The following is a 21,761-nucleotide window of genomic DNA, read 5'->3' on the forward strand; positions in this document are numbered from 1 at the left end:
GAGCCTCTTCCTCTCGTTAGTTGTTCGAGTGTTCACCACCATCCACAACTGGATATGGCAGGACCGCACAGCTGAGATTTGATCCTTTGGTTCTGGGATTGCTTAGCTCTATCAGTCGCTGCTAATGCTGTTCAGCATGCAAGTAGCCCTATTTGGTGGATTCAATAGGTTGACCCCTTATCTTCAGCTATGCCTGGTGTTGCTCCTGGCATGCCTTCCTGCACTCTCCATTGAACCAGGGTTGATCCCCTGGCTTGACGGCAATGCTTGATTGGGGATATACTAGGCCATGAAGTTACAGATTGCTCTGGAGTACAATTCTGTTGATGGCTCAACATGATTCATGGATGGCCAGTCTTGAGTTGCTAGAGATGTTCAAAGTCTGTCCCATTAGCACGGTGATAGTGCCACACAACACGATGGGAGGTTATTTTCAATGGTCTTCACGAGGACTGTGTGGTGGTCACACTTACTGATACTGCCATATACAGATGCATCCGCAGCTGGTAGACTGGTAAGAATGAGGTCAAGTATGTTTTCCCCTGCTGTTCCCAGTTCCCCTCATCACCTGCTGCAGACCCAGTCCAGCAGTTATATCCTTTAGGACCAGCCCAGCTCAATCAGTAGTACTGCTGCCAAGCCACACTCGGGTGCTGGACATTGAAGCCCCCAACTTGGAGTATATTTTGTGGCTTTGCCATCCTGAGTGCTTCCTTAAAGTGTTGTTCAACATGGAGGAGTACTGATTCATTAATGAGAAAGGATAATATAGTCAGCAGGTTCTTGCCCTTGTTTAACCTGAGGCCATGAGACTTCATAGGGTCCGCAGTCAATGATTAGGGACTCCCCAAGCAACTATTGCAAACAAATAGATAAATCACATCTCATGTAAAATAGCGAGAAGCAAAATTTGATTTTCCTGCTCTGGTATCTGGTAAATGAAAAATCAAGACATTTGTGTATTTTTCTTGGGTGGTGGTGACGTGGCTAAGAGGGATGCGAAGGGAGAGACGTACAGTGAGCACACACAAGGGAAAACAAAAACACACAAATAAAAGCATCAATGGAATTCCAAAGGCAAGGGCATTCCAAATCTCCTCTTGTACAGCAAACAATAGTTTGATAGACAATGTAAACTGGCAGAACTTGCCAAGAGAAAATATAAAATGCAACACAAAGTTAGGTTTTTGAGTGTACTTTACTGCAGTCCATAACTGAGTTAGCTCAGGTAAATTAGGAAATTATATCAGATGTTTGACTGGATTTCGCTGCTCGTTGGATGCTGCCTGAACTGCTGTGCTCTTCCAGCACCACTAATCCAGTATTTAAAAGTGAGATGGCTAGAGTTCAAGATGTACATGTTCCTGCGAGAGTGAAGGGCAACTTTGGCAGGAATAGGGAACCCTGGATGACAAGAGCTATTGAGGCTTTGACTAGAAAGAAAATTGCTCAGGTACAGGCAGCTGGGATCAAGGAAATTCCTGGAGATATGTAGGGGATACAAGAGTTTACTGGAGGAGGTAATCAGGAGGGTAAAAAGGGGGCATGAGATAGCCTTGGCTGAGAAAATTAGGGCGAATCCAAAGAGGTTCTTCAAGTATATTAAAGGAAAAAGAATAAAGAGAGAGAATATGGCCTCTCAAGGACCAAAGCGGACATATATGTGGAGAACGGCAAGAGATGGGCGAGGTTCTCAATGAAAATTTCTCCTCCTGTGTTTACTGGAGAGAAAGACATGAAGACCTGGGAACTTGGGGAAGTTAGTGGTGATATCTTGGGGACAATCCATATCAAGTAGAGGTGGTGTTGGATGTGTTGTAATATAGGAAGGCAGATAAATCTCCTGGTCCTGACCAGATATATCCAAGAACACTGCAAGAGGCAAGAGAAGAAATTGCAGGGGCCCTGGCTCATATTTTTGCATCACTGTTAGCCACGAAAGATTGGAGGATAGTGAGTGTTGTACCATTACTCAAGAAGGGCTGCAAATAAAAGCCTGGGATCTGTAGATCAGTAAGCTTAACATCTGTGGTGGGTAAGTTACTGAAGATTTGGAGAGAAGATACATATGGATTTGGAAAGACAGGGTTTGATTCTGAGTAGAACATAGAACAGCACCGTACAGGCCCTTCGGCCCTCATTGTGCAGACCTATGGAACCAATCCGGAGCCCACTTATCATACACTACATCCAATACTTAACCAATGGCCATTTAAATGCCCTTAAAGTTGGCGAGTCTACTACTGTTGCAGGCAGTGTGTTCCACACCTCTACTACCCTGAGTAAAGAAAGTACCTCTGACATCTGTCCTATATCTTTCACTCCTCAATTTAAAGCTATGTCTGCTTATGCTAGCCATCACCATCCAAGAAAAAAGGCTCTCACTGTCCACCCTATCTAACCCTCTGATTATCTCATGTCTCAATTAAGTCACCCCTCAACATTCTTCGCTCACAAAAACAGCCTCAAGTCCCTCAGCCTTTCCTCATAAGACCTTCCCTCCATACCAGGCAACATCCCAGTAAATCTCCTCTGAACCCTTTCCAAACCTTCCACATCCTTCCTAGAATGCAGTGTCCAGAACTGTACACAATATTCCAAGTGCAGCTGCACTAGAGTTTTGCAGAGCTGCAGCATGAGCTTATGGCTCTGAAATTCAATCACTCTCCCAATAAAAGCTAACACATCGTATGCCTTCTTACCCACCCTATCAACCGGGTGGCGACTTTCAGAGATGTATGTACATGGACACTGAAACCGCTCTGCTCATCTACACTACCAAGAACCTTACTATGAACCCAGTACTCCATTCCTGTTGCTCCTATCAAAGTGAATCACTTCACACTTTTCTGCATTAAACTCCATTTGCCACCTCTCAGCCCAGCTCTGCACTTATCTATGTCCCTCTGTAACCTGCAACATATATCAGCTCTAATCGACAACTCCACTAACCTTCGTGTCATCCACAAATTTACTAAGCAACCCTACTAGGCTCTCATCCAGGTCATTTATAAAGATGACAAACAGCAGTGGTCCTAAAACAGATCCTTGTGGTACACCACGAGTAACTGAATTCCAGGATGAACATTTCTCATCAACCACTACCCTCTGCCTTCTTTCAGCTAGCCAAATCATATCTCTTCTGACCTTTTCCAACACCAGCCAGAGGCAACGCCTTCGTCACAAGTCTCCAATCAGACAAGCATCTTCTCACGATTACCCTCTGCTTTCTGGCATTAAGCCAATTTTGTATTCAATTTGTCAGCTCGCCCTGGATTCCATGTGATCTAACCTTCCAGAGCAGCCTACCATGTGGAACCTTATGAAATCCATATATAATATGTCTACAGCCCTGCCTTGGTCAACCTTTCTGGTCACTTCAAAAGAATTCTCTTTAAACTGTCTATTTACTGTTTATAGAGTCATAGAGTCCTACAACACAGAGACAGGCCGTTTGACCCAGACCAAAGGTCTATGTTGACCATATGTCCCTCCATGCTAACCTCATTTCTGTGCACTTGGCCCACATATTTCTAATCCTTTCCTATCCATGAATTTGTCCAAATAACTTTTAAATGTCAATAATGTTCTCATCTCAACCACATCCACTGGCAGCTCATTCCATATGTGTAAAATCCTCTGTTTAAAAAAAAAACTTGCCACTCGGGTTCCCTTTTATTCTTTCTTCTGTAACTTTAAACTGGTGTCCTCTAGTCCTCAATTTCCCCAACTCTGGGAAAAAGACGGAGTGCATTCACCCTATTTATGCCTCTGATGATCTTCTACACCTCTTTCAGATCCCCCTCAGTCTCCTACACTTGAAAGGAAAGTCCTAGCTTGCCACCCAAGCTGATAGGGTTGTTAAGTAGTTTTAAAATTCAAAAGGATGACCAAAAAGAGTGAACAGTATGAAGGCAAACAAAGATGATCAAGCACATTTGAAAACATTCCTCAGATAGGCAAAAAAAAGGAAGAAATCAGCCAAAAATGAAAAATATGACAGAAGAAATGTTAATAAGTAAGAAAACACACAGTCAGTAACTAACTTGGTGGTAGACAATCCAAAATATCTGAAATCGTGGAAAATAAACAGACTGCTGAGAATATGGAATAGTACAAAATTAGTCATCATGACTGGTAATATTAAGACGTAGACTATTTCTTAATTGGCAAAAGAATGGGAAATGTCAATACCCAGAAACTTGGATCACTCCGTATGTGTGAAGTTAATTTGCAGATAGGAAATCAAATGGTACACTTGCCTATATTACTGAATGTTTAGAGCAGAAACCTGAGAAATTATCATTGCCGTCACCTAAGATCTTAGTGAGACCACACCTGGAGTTCTGTTGTGGTCTGTTCTCCAGCAAAAGGTATATGACACATACAAAGGTTTACTAGATTGATTCACGAGGTGTGAAATAGTCCTATCAAACCAAAAATTGAGATGATCAAGTCTGTACTTCATAGAATTTAGCAAACTCAGAGCGGGGTCCCACTGAAATGGATAGCATACTTAAGGGGATTGACAGGATAGATGCTGGGGGGAGGGTCACACTTAATCAGGAGTCAGCCATTTAGGACAGAGGTGACGAGACTTTTTTTTATTTGAAGAGTTGGAAGACCCGAAATTCTTCACCCAAGAGAATTGTGGATGTTTACCAAGTAAACTGAAGTGCAAGATTTATAGATGTTTTGTATTAGAGGAAATTGAGAGAGATCAAACAGTGTGAAGTTTTATCAGAGATAGAATTGTCATTTTGATAAACGGAAGAGCAGGCATGGAGGAGTGACTGGCATCCTCCTGCTATTTCATACATTTTCATTCCTCATTATATATTTAGAAGGCATTTGCAAGCACAAGCATCCTTCAGAAATTGTGCAGTCTGGTCCATAAATAGATTGCCTCATGACAGTGAATCTTTGAAATGAACAATCGTCTCAGTATTGTCATTTTTGTGTTTTGTGTAAAAGCATGGCTTTTGCCATGAGTACTATACATATGGGTGAAGGAGCGCACAAACTGTGGACATGAATGGCCTTACAGTGGTATTGAAACACTTCAACTACATCATGAATGTTTCACATGATTTGTCCAGACAGGCTGTCTAACTGTCTTGAAACATCTTGATCTGGATTGATCCAATAGCGTAAGCTTGTCATCAGACTTATATACCAAACCAGGTCTGGCACGCGATGGGAAAGCTGTACGCGAGCTATTACACTTTAATACCATGATAAGACATTGTTTGCGTTATTACCTTGACTCAAACAGTCTGGACAGTGACAAACAAATTCCTGATGGATTTTAAGTGACAGGTTTGCTTGAAATACACCCTAATTTTAGAAAGACATTGTATTGTTAGTTCGCATAGGTTTAGTATCACATTCCTACAGGCTACCTTCATTATAAAACTAGAGTGCAGTTATTACTCATTATTCAACCAGAAACTCAGCTCTTGTTTTGGGGAGCCAGGCTCAAATCCCACTATCGGGTTCAGATAGAAATGTTACATGCTCACTTGGTCTGGCTCAATGTGACCTCAGACCATAGCAACGTGGTCAACCATTAACAGCCTTTTGAAATGGCTGAGCAAGCCACTCCATTGTAACAATTACTACGAAGTCTCAACAAAGAAACAAAACCAGGTAAACCACTGAGCATTAACCCAGGCACTAGAAACAACAATGGCAAAGAACAGTGCTGTTGACCCTGCAAAGGCATCCTTTTAAACATCTAGTGTCAACATTGCGAGAGCTATTTCACAGACTTGGTTGAGCAACAGAGGAGTAGTGGTGGCAGCACAGTGGAAAATAGTCAGGAGGGTGTTGGCCTGGGAGTCCTCACCATTGACTCTCGACCCCAATGAATGGCAGCAGGTCAATTATGGTGAAGGAAAGTTCCTGCTGATTACCACGTACTATCCTTACTTGGCTGATGAATCATTACTCCATGTTGACAAACACTTGGAGGAAGCACCGAGGGTATAGGAGCACAAAATGTACTCTGGATGGAGGATTTCTTTGTCTGTCTCAGCAGCAGCATTACTGATTGAATAGGTCGAGTCCGAAACGACATTGCTGCTTGACGGGGTCTGCGGCAGGTCGTGAGAGGACCACAAAGGAAACATACCTGACCTCATCCTGATGAATTTGTCAGCCACAGATACATCTGTCCATGACAGTATCAGAAAGAGAAACCACCACACAGAACTTGCAGAGATGAAGTGCTGCCTTCACAATGAGAATACTTCCATCATACCATCTAGCACTCTCAGTGTGCTAAAGGGGACAGACTTTGAACAGATCTAGCAATTAAAGATTGGGAGTTCATGAAGTTCGCTGGGCCATCAACAGAATCATCCTATAGCACAATCCATCACCTCATAGCCCGGAATCTATCCTGCTCAGCCGTTACTACTGATCCGGGGGATCAATCCTGGTTCAGTGGAGAAAGCAGGAGAGCATGCCAGGAGCAGCACCAGGCATACCCAAAAATGACATGTCAAGCTGGTGAAACTTGCATGCCAAACATTGACAGAGAAAGCAATCTGACCAACTGGTCAGTTCTAAGCTCTGCAGTCCAGTCATGAATTCTGAAGGATACTTACAACTTAGTGAATGAGGCTCCACATACATCCCCATCTCCAATGATGGTGGAGCCTGGTTCCTGAGTGCAAAAGAGAAGGCTGAAGCAATTTGAAACATTCTTCAGCCAGAAGATTAATCTTAGTTTCCTCCAGTGGTCCCCAAGGTACAAGCCTTCAGCTAATTTGACGAATGCCACATGAAGGATTCAAGGCACTGAATACAGCAATGACTATAGTACTGAACACATGCTCCAGAACGTGGTGCACCCCTAGCCAAGCTCTTCAGGTACTGTTACCGCACTGACATCTAACAGACAGTGGAAAATTGTTCAGCTATGTCTGCACCCACAAACCAGGACAAATCCAACCCGGCCAATTACTGCCTGAATAGTCTACTCACAATCAAAGTGATGGAAGGTGTCATCAACAATGCCATCAGACAGCACCTGCTTAGCAATAACCTGCTCAGTGCTGCCAATTTGGGTTCCGCCAAGGTCACTCAGCTGCTGACCTCATTATAGCCTTGATTCTAACATGGACAAAACAGCTGAATTCCAGGGGGAGGAAAAAAAGAGTGACAGTCCTTGACATCAAGGCCCCACATAGTACAATGAGGCATCAAGCTCAAACTAAAGTGGAGTAAATAGGAACCAGGGACTAGTTGGAATCACACCTGGCATACAGGAAGGTGACTGTGGTTGTTTGAAGTTAGTTACCCGAGTTCCAGGACATGGCTGCAGGATTTCCTCAGGGTAGTGTCCACGGACCAACCATCTTCGCCTGTTTCGTCAATTCCTTTCCCTCCATCATAAGGTCAGAAATGGTGAGGTTTGCTGATGACTGCACAATGTTTTGCACCATTCATGACACTTCAGATACTAAAACCATCCACGTTCAAATGGCACAAGATCTGAACAATATCCAGGTTGACAAGTGACAACGAACATTAACAGCACACAAATGCCAGGCAATGACTAACCAACAAGTGCATCTAACAACCGAAGCCTCAACATTCAATGGCATCATCATCATCGAACTCCTCCCCAACTAACAACATCTTGGGGGTTACCAGGAACTCAACTGAACTTTCCATATTAATGCAGTGGCTAAGAATACTGAAGTAACTCACCTCCTGACTCCCCAGGCCTTTCTACCATCGAAAAAACACAAATCAGGTGTGTGATGGAAGACTCCCCACTTTCCGGAGTGCTACTCCAACAACTCAAGCTTATCACCCACAACAAAGCAGCTCACTTGATTGGTACCCCATTTTGAAGCATCCACTTCATTCACTACCAATGCTCAGCAGCAGCAGTGTGTACTCTCGAGAAGATGCACTGCAGAAATTCACCAAGGCTCTTTAGAAAGAATCTTCCAAACCCATGACCACTTCCATTCAGAAGGGCAAGGGCAAAAGATAAATAGGAATATCACTACTTGCAAGTCCCCCTTGAAGCCACTCACCATTCTGACTTGGAAATCTCGATATCCTTCACAGTCAAAATCCTGGAACGCCCACCCGAACAGCATTGTGGGTCTGCTGACATAGACTGCGGTAGTTCAAAAGTGGCAGGTTACCACCAATTTCTCAAGGGCAACTGTGGATGGGCAATAAATGCTCCCCGGCAGCACTGCCAACATCCAAGAGAGAATAGAGTCAAAGAGATGTACAGCATGGAAACAGACCCTTCAGTCCAACTCGTTCATGCTGACCAGATATCCCAACCTAATCTTGTCCCACCTACAAGCACCCGGCCCATATCCCTCCAAACCCTTCCTATTCATATACCAATCCAAATGCCTCTTAAATGTTGCAATTGTACCAGCCTGCACCACTTCCTCTGGCAGCTCATTCCATACATGTACCACTCTCTGCATGAAAAAGTTGCCCCTTAGGTCTCTTTTATATCTTTCCCCTCTCACCTTAAACCTATGCCCTCTAGTTCTGGACTCCATTACCCCAGGGAAAAGACTGTCTGTTTATCCTATCCATGCCCCTCATAATTTTGTAAACCTCCATAAGGTCAACCCTCAGCCTCCGACCCTCCAGGGAAAACAGCCCCCCGACTCTCCACGGAAAATAGCCCCAGTCTATTCAGCCTCTCCCCATATCTCAAACCCTGGCAACATCCTTGTAAATCTTTTCTGAACCCTTTCAAGTTTCACAACATCTTTCTGATGGAATGGAGACCAAAATTGCATGCAATCTTCCAACAGTGGCCTAACCAATGTCCTGTACAGCCGCAACATGACCTCCCAACTCCTGTACTCACTCTGACCAATAAAAGACCACTATCTTATCTATCTGCGATTCCACTTTCAAGGAACTATGAACCTGCACGCCAAGGTCTCTTTGTTCAGCAACACTCCCTAGGACCTTACCATTAAGTGTATAAGTCCTGCTAAGATTTGCTTTCCCACAATGCAGCACTTCGCATTTATCGGAATTAAATTCCATCTGCCACTTCTCAGCCCATTGGCCCATATGATCAAGATCCCGTTGTAACCTGAGGTAACCTTCTTCGCTGTCCAGTACACCTCCAATTTTGGTGTCATCTCCAACCTTACTAACTTATGCTCGCATCCAAATCATTTCTGTAAGTGAAAAAAAGGAGAGGACCCAGCACTGATCCTTATGGCACTCCACTGGTCACAGGCCTCCAGTCTGAAAAACAGCCCTCCACCGCCACTGTCTTCCACCTTTGAGCCAGTTCTGTATCCAAATGGAAAGTTCTCCTTTTATTCCATGAGATCTAATCTTGCTAACCAGTCTCCAATGGGGAACCTTGTCGAACGCCTTACTGAAGTCCACATCTACCGCTCTGTCCTCATCAATCTTCTTTGTTACGTCCTCAAAAAACTCAATCAAGTTTGAGAGACATGATTTCCCATGCACAAAGCCATGTTGACTAACCCTAATCAGTCCTTGCCTTTCCAAATACATGTACTTCCTGTCCCTCAGGATTCCCTCCAACAATTTGCCAACAACTGACGTCAGGCTCACTGGTCCTTAATGCCCTTCTTAAACAATGGCACGATAGCCAACCTCCAGTCTTCCGGCACCTCACCTGTGACTATCGATGATACAAATAACTCAGCAAGAGGTCCAGCAATCACTTCTCTAGCTTTCCACAGAATTCTAGGGTACACCTGATCAGGTCCTTGGGATTTATCCATCTTTATGCGTTTCAAGACATCCAGCACTTCCTCCTCTGTAATATGGACATTTTGCAAGGTGTCATCATCTATTTCGCTACGTTCCATATCTTTCATATCCTTTTCCACAATAAATATTGATGCCAAATACTCGTTTAGTATCTCCCCCATTTTCTGCGGCTCCACACAGAGGCTGCCTTGCTGATCTTTGAGGGACCCTATTCTCTCCCTAGTTATCCTTTTGTCCTTAATGTCTTTGTAAAATCCCTTTGGATTCTCCTTAAGTCTATTTGCCAAAACTATCTCATGTCCCCTTTTTGTCCTCCTGATTTCTCTCGAGTTTACCCCGACTGCCTTTATACTCCAAGGATTCACTCTATCTATCCTGTCTAACAAACTCAATCTTTCAATGTGCTTGCCAAATATAAGACTAGTTTGTCTTTAAATTTGATTTATACCATTTTAGTAGCATTCACTAACTTTGTGCTCAACTGCTCGAGGGGCCAGTAATTGAATACTGCTCACACACTACACAGGACACTTAATTGTTGTATATGTAAGCATCGGACAGAAACCCAACACAGCTCAGTCCAAAGCATCCAGTGCTTTGGTGCAAAGTGCAAAGCATCCAATCATAAAAATCAACCAATTCACTTTTTTTCTTGTAAGCTAAATGTTTCAAGCATCATCTATCCACTTCATATCCCCCAAATTAACTCATCCTGGTTGAAGACTATGGTGGGAAATATGGAATTTCCCACTTGAGGAATGAAAGGCATAGTTCTTTACAAAACATTCCCAAAACAAGCAGCTCCTGTGATGATACCAAAGAAACCCAGTGGGTAAGGAAGGTATCATAGTTAGCTTGACAAGCATCAGGATGCAGCTTTCACTGCTTGGCCTGCAAGGCTCTATAATTGGTCTCAGCATTCTTTTCAAGGACAGAGTGAGGAACTTGGCTTGGGTTCCTGATCCAGAGTACTTCTCAGTGACAGCTGATGGAAAGTGATTAAACATTACCAACTGGAGACTGTACGCTCAAGTAATTTGTTTTGCACTCATCAGAAGTAGGATTCATGAAACAGGGCAAATTGCTGGCTAAACTCAGGTCCTGTTCCATCTGTGTGAAGAAAGCAGAGTCACTGTTTCAAGTTCAGTAACTCTTCTTCCAAAGTGGACTTGAAATATTAACTCTTTCTTCCAATAGATGCTGGCAGTACTGCTGAGTTTTGCCAGCAATTTCTGCTTTATTTTCAGGTCTCCAAGCATCCACAGCTTCTTTTGTTTCATTGAAATAAAGGAAGTCATTTTAGACATAAAGAAAAGGGGGTACTGACTGGTTCAGCCACAATTGGCATGGAGATATTGCGAAAAGTGAATCAACATTGTAATTCTCAGACAGGTAGGTCTTGCCTATCTTGGGGGTGAGTGTGTGGCTCATCCATTTTTTTGAAATCGGTACAAAGTACAAATTCCAGTTGCCTACATAATCCTTGCATAATAGTCTTTGGCTATTTAGTTACCTGGTTCCCTGTGAGAGCAAATACAGGGCCAGTCAGATCATTTAATATGTTATTCTGCTGTAAAAATAACTAAGGAAGAAATACTTGAGATTTGTGAACACAGGCTGGATGAGAACAAGCAGCATGCTGCCAGGTGTAAACAGTCAATTGAATGCCAGTTATTTCAGTGGCAGACAAAACATCTTTCCAGCACCATTGGACAAAACCACTTGAGGATTTACTGCATAATGTCCTCTCTAAGCAGTGCAGCTTCGAGGTTCATCACACATCAATTTGTGAAAAAGAACTGCTTTGCTGGGGCTGCAAAACATCAAATTTGTCAATTTCTCAGTCTAAGGGAGGGGTGGGAAGTTAGTTGGTCTTTCCATCAAAGAATAACTTCTTTGATAACCAAAGATTTGAGAAAGAGCTGGGCTTCAAAGAGGGATGACTTGGCAATGCCATCTATTTCGATACTTTTGGTGTAATTGAATCTGAATTCAACTCTACAAGTTGTTATGTTCAAAAATGTGATTCAGACACAGCCAGTACATCTACACTGCATCATTATAGTGAGACAGTACTGTCAATAGCTCCTTTGAGCAGTGTATTAGTAAATAAGCTAGAGAAGTTGAAAGGGCACATAGGCCTGCATTAGGATTGCGATTGTTCTCAACACGTGGCTCTCATTTGGTCTCAGGGAAATGTGGATGAATACAAGTTGGTTAAGAAGCTCACATGAAAATCCTGCAGGAAGAGGAAAAGTTCAACCATCTTGTATATTAAAAGTCTGACAGTTAATGAATTCACATATAAAGCCATAGTAGCATACCCCCATTAAATCGCAGTCTCTGTTCGGTATCAGTAAGCAGATGACCTGCACAGCACTAGTGTATTCTGCCAATAGTAGCTCCAAACAAAAAATAAAAATCCAATAGTGCATTGAGCTGCTGTGTCTGGCGATGCATTTTTAAAATGAGAAAACAAAGAACTGCAGTCTGTTCTTCGCCTGCTTGCCTGGCCCCATCCCCAAAAAATAAGTCTACATGTCTTTGAGAATGCAATGATTAACAAAGTGTTCTTATTGAATTTGTATTAAATTAAATTTACCACAGGTCACCAGCTGTGAAGAGCAGTTCAGATCACTTCACTTAAAGTATGGGGGACCCAAATATTTATTAAATGTTCCTCCACATTTTGCTCAATATTATGAAGTCAACTGTACACTGACAACCATTGTGAAGAACTCAAGGCTGGAATGAGCAAAACATTTAGAGTCAGAATTCTAAGGCACAGAAACAATCCAACTTGTCTCACCAACTGGATATCTGAAACTGATCTAATTCCATTTGCCAGCATTTGGCTCAAATCCCTCTAAACCCTTCCTATTCCTGTACCCAAGCTGTCTTTTAAGTGTTGTAATTGTACCCCACTTCCACCACCATCTCTGGCAGCTCATTCCATACAGGCACCACCCTGTGAAAATGTTGCCCCTCAGGTCCCTTTTAAATCTTTCCCCTCTCACCTTAACCTGTTCCCTCATTTTGAACTCACATACCCTGAAAAGACTTTTGCTAACTTGAACAATCTGAAAGTAAAAAGGAGATGACAGTTGGTTTGGTTTAAAATGGAGTGTATGGACTTTGAGGTGGCATCGTTACAGTATTGCTACCTTACCTCCTCGGTGTATATTCTAAACTATACCATCAGTCACATGCTCCTCAATCAGGGACAGCACTTCTCACAAATCCAAGTCTAAGTTTTTCCAACATGATGTTGCTCCTTCAATTAAAGTTAAAACATTCATTCAGAGCAATGAGGCAGACTGAATACAAATAAGGAATTCTGATTTGTAACAAAACAAGCTATTTCACGTGGAAACTGATGAACAGAAGCAATATCGCAGAACAATCATTCATTCCCCAAGAATAACAAGCAGCAATTTCACCTGGTATCCTTATTTCTTTGTGAAGGGATCCAGCAGGGTGAACAGATTTTGATTAGTATATATGCAGAATATAAAACTGCAAATCTGGAACAAAATTGGAAAATTCTGCAACAACATAGCATCTACTGAGAGAAAAATGGGTTCGTACATTTAGTGCTCAGCAGGATACCAGGCTTCTGTCTGTCCTTCACAGACCACAGACACACGTTCCTAGCCATCTCCACCTTTTTCCTCTAATTCCAAAAGTAAAATCAATCACAGTGTACAACTTTCGAATGGCCTTCTCAACTTGCACACAGTCCCAGGCCCATTATATTTCAAGTACCAAGTATGTGGCCATTTAGTTTGTCTGACAAGATCCTTGGGAAACCTGTTGCCTTGTTCCTCAATGATGTATCCTTTTATGCAAACATTACAATTATGATTTGCATTCCTCAATCCAGCTTAATATGTAACAAAAAATGATGCCAACACCAATATCAGTCACCGGTCTAACAACTGGTCACCAGTGTTCTCTATTCCACAAGACAACACTGCTGTTTCAAATTTCTTTACAAGCTTCTTAATCAGGATCATTGTGTTCCAAAAATGACAATAACAGATCTATACACAGTTTACATTGCCACACCACCAAGGACCATCACAGAGTTTGAAGAAAGTTGGGGAATAAGCCAGAGATGGGAAGCAGACAGTAAAATCCTGGTTGACGAGATGAGTTTCACAGGGGAGTTGAAGGAGAAGGGAAATTAAACACCACATTGTAAAAATATGGGAGCTGGATGTATGAAGACAGGGTTCTCAACGGGTACAATCCTCACAAAGGGTTTTTGCCCAAAACATCGACTCTCCTCTCCTCCTCAGATGCTGTCTGACTTGCTGTGCTTTTCCAGCATCACACCTGCAACTCCAATTTCCAGCATCTGCAGTCCTCACTTTCACCTTGTCAATGCAATAGTCAAGGGTAGAGGCACACACATGAAGGTATGGAGAGCAACTCCATGATGAGATGTGGAGGCTACAGAGGAAGTATAGAAATAATGAAACATGAGGACCTGGGAAGAATTTGAACATGAAAAGAGAAACAATTTAACTTAGAGGCTAAAAAGGACCAATAATTCAAAAAGCGCAAATATTTCAGGTGATCAGCAAGTGAGGACTGGTGTACAATGTGATACTAGCCATTCACATTGGCACAGCTACAGGTTTCAACTGCAATAGATACTCTCGACCAAGATCAGCAGCTCAGCACTAACCTTAGCTGTAGGGACCAGCGATGGTGGGAGGGTTCTCCTGGCGTAGAGAAAGTGTTATCTACTTGCTGGCCAGAATGCCTGCATTCAAGCCCTAACTGCACCAGATGTGTGCCATGACATCTCTGAACAGGATTAAAGAAATAGCAGTGATGCTGGATGAGCGGAGAATGGGCTCTGCTGTGGCTAAGCACCGATGTTGGAGGGAGGGCTAGAGGAGTATATCAGAGCAGAGCAAACAGACAGCTCTCAAATGGTTATAAATCTCTTTTACTGCAATGTCTTTGTGGAAACATTGGAAAAATTAAGACTCAGTTATGAGATTACAATGTTCTCTAACAATTAACAACCAGTTTGACAATGCCCTAAAAGGACCCAAAACCCAGATCCCTTGCATTGTGAGGCAGCAGTGATAACTACTGAGACATTACACCACCCAGGAATTGGCATGCCTGGATAAACTACAACCAGGACCATCAGGAAACAAAGCAAGAAATTGATACCTTTAAAAAAGGCTTCTCCAAATTAGTTCATTGAGAGATAATGAAAGCAGTTTAAGAATTGCCTGCCTGTTTGAAAGAAATATAGTTACTTGTTCAGTTTTGTTTCCCCCAAAATTCAAAAATCTTGAGATAATATTGCTCATCACATTTCATCTCAATTTGCTTGTGATTCAGAGAGATCATGAAAAGCAAGTCAGCTGGCAGGTGATGCTCTGACATGAACTTTAGTAAGGAGTTAGCTCAGATCACATTGAAGTGGAGGGGTGTGGAATTGAGTTATAGATGTAAAAATTGAGTTTATGATGAACAGTTCAACAGACAAAGGATCAAGACTATAATGTGCTCCATAAAATAAATTAGAAGACTCAAAAGGCTGAAAGCAGCAAAACTCTGAATATGAGATAATCTTCCCAGTAAGTGCAAACTGTCACAGTGACTTGAGAAAAATCACAGTACAAAACACACCTATGGAGTATTTTGCATCAGTGTTTCCAGAACATGGAAGACATAAAATGTAGGGAAATGGATGGTGATATCTTGAAAAAAAAATGTCCATATTACAGAGGAGGAACTGCTGGGTGTCATGAAATGCATCACAGTGGATAAATCCCCAGAAACTGGTCAGGTGTACCCTAGAACTCTATGGGAAGCTAGGGAAGTGATTGCTGGGCATAGGCACCTCACCTGTGACTAATAATGATACAAATATCTCTGTAATACTACTGAGATATTTGAATCATTATTAGTCATAGGCGAGGTGCCAGAATATTGGAGGTTGGCTAATGTGGTGCCACTGTTTAAGAAGGGTGTTAAGGACAAGCCAGGGAACTATAGACCAGTGAGCCTGATGTTGGTGGAGGGGAAGTTGTTGGGAGGGAATCATGAGGGACAGGATGTACATGTATTTGGAAAGGCAAGGACTGATTAGGGATAGTCAACATGGCTTTGTGCGTGGGAAATCATGTCTCACAAACTTGATTGAGTTTTTTTTAAAGAGGTAACAAAAGAAAATTGATGAGGGCAGAGTGGAGGATGTGATCTATATGGACTTCAGTAAGGCGTTCGACAAGGTTCTCCATGGGAGACTGGTTAGCAAGGTTAGATCTCAAGAAATACAGAACTGACTCAAAAGGTAGAAGACAGAGGGTGATGGTGAAGGGTTGTTTTTCAGACTGGAGGCCACAGGATCAGTGCTGGGTCCACTACTTTTCATCATTTATATAAATGATTTCGATGTGAGCATAAGGAGGTACAGTTAGTAAGGTTGCAGATGACACCAAAATTGGAGGTGGAGTGGACAGCAAAGGAGGTTACCTCAGATTACAGTGGGATCTTGATCAGATGGGCCAACGTGCTGAGAAATGGCAGAAGGAGTTTAATTTAGATAAATGCGAGGTGTTGCATTTTGGAAAAGCAAATTTTAGCAGGATTTATTACACTTAAGGGTAAGGTCCTAGGGAGTGTTGCTGAACAAAGAGACCTTGGAGTGCAGGTTCACAGTTCCTTGAAATTGGAGTCGCAGCTAGATAGAATAGTGAAGGCGGCGTTTGGTATGCTTTCTTTTATTGGTCAGAATATTGAGTACAGGAGTTAGGAGGTCATGTTATGGCTTTACAGGACATTGATTAGTCCACTTGCTGGAATACTGCGTGCAAATCTGGTCTCCCTCCTATAGGAAGGATGTTGCGAAACTTGAAAGGGTTCAGAAAAGATTTACAAGGATGCTGCCAGGGTTGGAGGATTTGAGCTATAGGGAGAGGCTGAACAGGCTTGGACTGTTTTCCCTGGAGCGTCAGAGGCTGAGGGGTGAACTTATAGAGGTTTATAAAAGCATGGATAGGATAAGTAGACAAGGTCTTTTCCCTGGGGTGAGGGAGTCCAAAATTAGAGGGCATAGGTTTAGGATGAGGGGAAAGATATAAGAGGGGAAACACCTAAGGGGTGTTTTTTCATGCAGGGTGGTGCATATGTGGAATGGGCTGTCAGAGGAAGTGGTGAAGGCAAGTACAATTGCAACATTTAAAAGGCATCTGGATCGGTGTGTGAATAGGAAGGGTTTGGAGGGATATAGAGTGGGCGCTGGCAAGTGGGACTAGATCTGGTCAGCATGGACTGAAGAATCTGTTTCCATGCTTGACATCTCTATGACTATGACTGTGTTAATGACAGCTGGAAGAGAGCAAATCATGCACAGCAGACAGATATTGGTGCAAATGTCCCTGTCATAGCTGGTTGCTCTCTTCACGGAGAGAAGAAAACACAGTCATTTCTTTTGAAGATATCACAGGTTGACCCAAAGACTGCAAACAAAGCACAATTGACTGATCCTAGCCCTTAAAACTGGAATGATTTCAGCTACAGATTCAGATGAGGTTGTTTCACTTCTGCTACAGAAAACATGAAATGTGAGGGGGATCAGTGCCTGGCTAATTTTCACTTTAAAATAGCAGATGCTATGCCAAGTAGCTAACTAAAACATGATAAATCTTATCAGGACAGCAGTGGGACGTTGATTCAGCACAGTACTTTGAACGATCTACAAAAATAAATGCTTTTCAGGACTCCATCACAATTGCAATCCAATGAGTCTCATTGAGAATTCTAGCTTGTAAACATTAGAGGGCAACAGAACAGAGACACTTAGGCAGAGACATTTCATGGATCCCATAGGCACTCAAAAACTCTCTCAAAGATCGGACGTCTGGGATATTTACAGCAACAATGCTAGCAAACAAGGAATTGTGACCCAGCACAATCTGGAGAGGGGAAGAGAAAACAGGACAAACAAACGAGTGCTCGAGTATTAGTAGAACCGAAGGGTACCAACTGAACACTGACCAACCTTATAGGACATGAGAATCGACAAGGAACAAGCTGGTAGAAAATGGGACATGAATACTGCAATCCTTAACAGGATTGAAACCTCAATGCAGGATTCTAGCATTAATATAAACAGGACTTGTTGTCAGCAATGGAACTGACAGGGTTTGAATCCTTATCATTGCGCTAATTGTTTTTCATAAAGAAATTCTACTTCCATATTCTCAACCTTGATGAATCCCTCATCAGCACAATCATTAGTTCCAGCTCACTGAAACTTCACTTGCTCAACTCTGAACTGGCAGCACCCCCTTGTGGACTCACCAGCTTGCTGAAATAATGCTGCAAGTACCCATGACTGCTTGTGGCATTAATTCTCTGTGGGGACTAGACTGATCTGCTACTGTAACATCAATGTATGGGACACAACCAGGGTTGATGCAGATCAAAAGAAAATTCAAACCTCCTGATGAAATTTTAAAATGACTTACAGAAATATCCAATGCCAGTAGCTCAATGAAAAGGACTGTTGTGACAAACAGTCACTTTTAACGTGCTAAAAACAGGAAATGGGAAGGCAACGTATCACCTTACTAGATATTTAAATACCAAATTGTCCCATCAGCATGTTATTTCTTCACTCCTACAACGTCTCACATTGTCTAGATATTTGTAGCAGTGTAGAACTATTTAGCTGATCAGAACGGCTTTCTTGTAAATACATGGGAAACAGCCCATTACTTGTTAACTCCTCCAAATGCTGAAGAGAGCAGACAATGCACTGTCATTGTATCTCTGTTTATTCACCTAACAGGCATCAAATGTCAGCAATATTTGTGCACCTCCAATATCTGCATAGGGTATAAAATAACCAAGCTTACACTGGTTAGATGAACTTTTAACCTGACAGCACGTGCTGCTATCTGTTCAGCACCGAGGTGAAAAACCAGCATTAAGCAGAAAAATAGTAAAATTACTCTGCTATTCTAACTTCATTCAAGCTTTCTTCAAACTGGAGCTCTCCCACTTAAAAAGGTGACTACAAGCATTCCAGAAACAGTGCAAAGGAAAAGTCTAACTGAGTCATGAGATATACTAAAAATCCTTTCTATGCACATCCACATAAATCGACAATGATAAGCACGGACCAAGAACTCAATAACAAATTCCCAAAGACCGACTGTCATCATGAATGAAGTGAATGAGGTAAAGGAACAAGTTTGAGCTTAAAACTTTACAGGTCTGCTCAGTCCAACCACCTTCAAGCACTTCAGTTAATCACTCTTTACAGGTGGGCAGACAGTGGGGCATCAGAGTCAAACTAAATCCTCGTATCAAGTGACAATCAGCAATAGGCTTTCCTCTGCTTGCAGCCTTGTGGTTGGGAGCATGATTGTAACACTCTTAACACACATGTAAGCATAGAGTTGGTTAGAAATCCATATTTGGAACATCTTAGTACAACTCAGCTGTTTATTCTGGCTTGCAACTGAGTCATTTGGGAAGCCCTGAGTGCTGCTCCAATTTCTCAGTGAAGATGACCTAAGAAAAGTCACACATAAGCAATCATCACAAAACTCATCTGTAGGAGCAACAGTTCTAACAATGACCCACAACACCCAAGTCCAGTACAAGTTGCTTTTATACATTCATTTGTAAAAGGGAACAGCAAGTTGGGAAACTGTTAGAATTATCTACCATTTGCCACCTACCTGATATAGGAATTCCACCAAGTCCTGTGCTGTGAGGTGGTATATTTAAGTCCAAGAAATTACTGTTCGAGGTGGGTGTTGCTGTGTGGTTCAAGTGCATCATACTATTGTGAGGATAGGCCATCCATGGATACCGTGCCTGACCCGGAAAACTGAACGAGTTGTAGACGGCTCTGTGTTGAAAAGTTGGGAACCTCCGCGGTAATATGGAGTTGGGGAAAGAGTTGCCTATGGAGTTGGCTGTTGTGGCAGCAGAGGGGGTCAAGAAGCCACCAATGCCTTTGTTTGCAGTTTGCGGAGGGGTCTGTAGTGAGGTGAGGGAAGTGAGGCCTGCGTTGGAAGGCTGGTCCTGGACTGAGAGTTCTTTCTCTATCAGGTCTGCTAAGGCTTTCCTGGTGATGTCGAATGGATCAAAACCCAGGTCATCCTCTTGCTGTTTGGAGGAGCCAAAACCAAAAGCCGCTTGCCAATCTGTTGATGAGGATACTGGGATTGTTTCTGCAATTTATTGAAGGAAAGAAGAGAAATGAGTACATGTTTCTCCAAGTGCATTTATATGACCAAGCCAAACACGCACTGTGTGAAAAAGTTCCATCAATTCCCTACCCATTATTTTTCAATACGAGTGATCAGTGAAGATCACAGATGGAACTTCAGCAGGAAAACAGTTCAGAAAGCGTGCTCTTTCAACTACTTTGTCATTAAGTTTCCACACTGTAAGGTTTCTATGATTCTATGAAGTGTAGATATGAAGGCTTCAATTACACACAGGAGAAAAGCATTCATGTGAACACAAAGGGCTGTTGGCAAATTGTACAAAACACATTCTTAGAACTATTGTTGTTCTAAACTCCTTTTCTGCCCCTTCTTGCTCTTTATAAGCATAATGGCAGTGAGCAAAGAGTGCTGAGGCAAATAAAGAAGCCAAGAGAGCGAGCAGAGGTGAAGGAGGATTGGCTAAGTGGGCCAAGGGAAAATCAGGTTACAACTAAATAACTCCATGCTACAGTCAAGCTCCAGTGAGCTTTATGAGTACTTAAAACTGTGAAGCTACTGCTTGGTTCAGGGAAAGATGATATGCAGGCAGACCATTTACAATTTACAGCTAGCATTTTAAATGTTGGTCCTCAGATAAGTTCGTTTAGCACACAATCACAGTTACACAGCTTTGATTTCAGAGATTCATTCCTGCTTGGAACACAGACTTTGCAGTCAAAACATTAACTGTTACTCTCTCGATAAATGCAGTGAGATGCATTGAGTTTTTCCAGCTTTTCCAGTTCTTAAAACAGCCAGCTCCATATCATATGAACACTGCAATGTGCCAAGCCTATCACAAGAACTATGACAGCAAATCACAGCAATGACAATTCTGCGAATATGTTTCAACTTGTATTTCAAGTTGCAAGAGGTCTGTACCAAACTCCAAGTCTTAAAATCCAACATCAGAAAGCCACTCGCTCAGGACTGACAAGTCTGCAAAAGCTATGGGCTTTGGTGTTGGGGGGGCGCGGAGGGAGAGAATGTATACACTCTTTGCCCAAATTGTTCCTTTACCAGAGACCCAATTGAACATTAAAACAATCTTAACCAACAACTGACTACTCATTCAATATTAATGCAATGTCTTTCTTCTTAATTAGATCTGAAGAACTGCATCATCCATTTTCCAGGACGTGGAGGGTGATGTGCACAAGCCATCTGCTTGCAGTGCTGAAGGATAGCACTCAGCTTAAAACACTGACTTTGATTAAATCTTTTGAGAATGCAGGGTCACTGACTGGAGTTCTCTCATGTCAGACAAGTAAGACAGTGCAAAGATGTTTTTATGGTATTATAATAACAAAGACCACAGTGACCCGAGATAGCAGTCAATGCACAGTAACCTTGATACCAGCAGCCCCAATTGACTGTCTTGAAAGGCCAGTGACATGAGACAGAGAGAGGTGCGGTACTCCATGCCTAACAGTGTGCTTAAGGGCTAATCAAAGTAACATGCCTATTTATGGATCATGTGCAGGTAAGGACGATTTACTTCACAATCAAACCTCACTGGCTCCAAATCCAGGTCTTGGCTTATTACAGCAAATCACAAAGATATTAGGATGAGCAGCAGGCCACTCAGCCCTTTCTGCCTTCTGCAGGCTGAACTGATTATGTCGCATGAATAGCTGATCCTGCTTAGTCAGTCACTATTGGCTTTCTGCAAAACAACTCATTGATTGTGGATCCAAGTAGTGTTTTTCTAAAATTATTCTGGGACATACTAATATCATGCAA

General features: G+C 42.4%; 1 protein-coding gene across 1 annotated transcript in view; it reads right to left on the reverse strand.

Annotated features, from left to right (window-relative positions):
- cnot4b (CCR4-NOT transcription complex, subunit 4b) overlaps nt 1–21,761 on the reverse strand; it is a 169,085-nt gene that overhangs the window by 41,181 nt on the left and 106,143 nt on the right. Inside the window, exon 10 of the mRNA XM_072552467.1 lies at nt 19,482–19,979. Within this exon, the coding sequence (XP_072408568.1) occupies nt 19,482–19,979 (498 nt within the window). The remainder of the gene's footprint in view (nt 1–19,481; nt 19,980–21,761) is intronic.

Source organism: Chiloscyllium punctatum, chromosome 32 (genome assembly GCF_047496795.1).
Source record: "Chiloscyllium punctatum isolate Juve2018m chromosome 32, sChiPun1.3, whole genome shotgun sequence".
Classification (NCBI taxonomy): domain Eukaryota; kingdom Metazoa; phylum Chordata; class Chondrichthyes; order Orectolobiformes; family Hemiscylliidae; genus Chiloscyllium; species Chiloscyllium punctatum.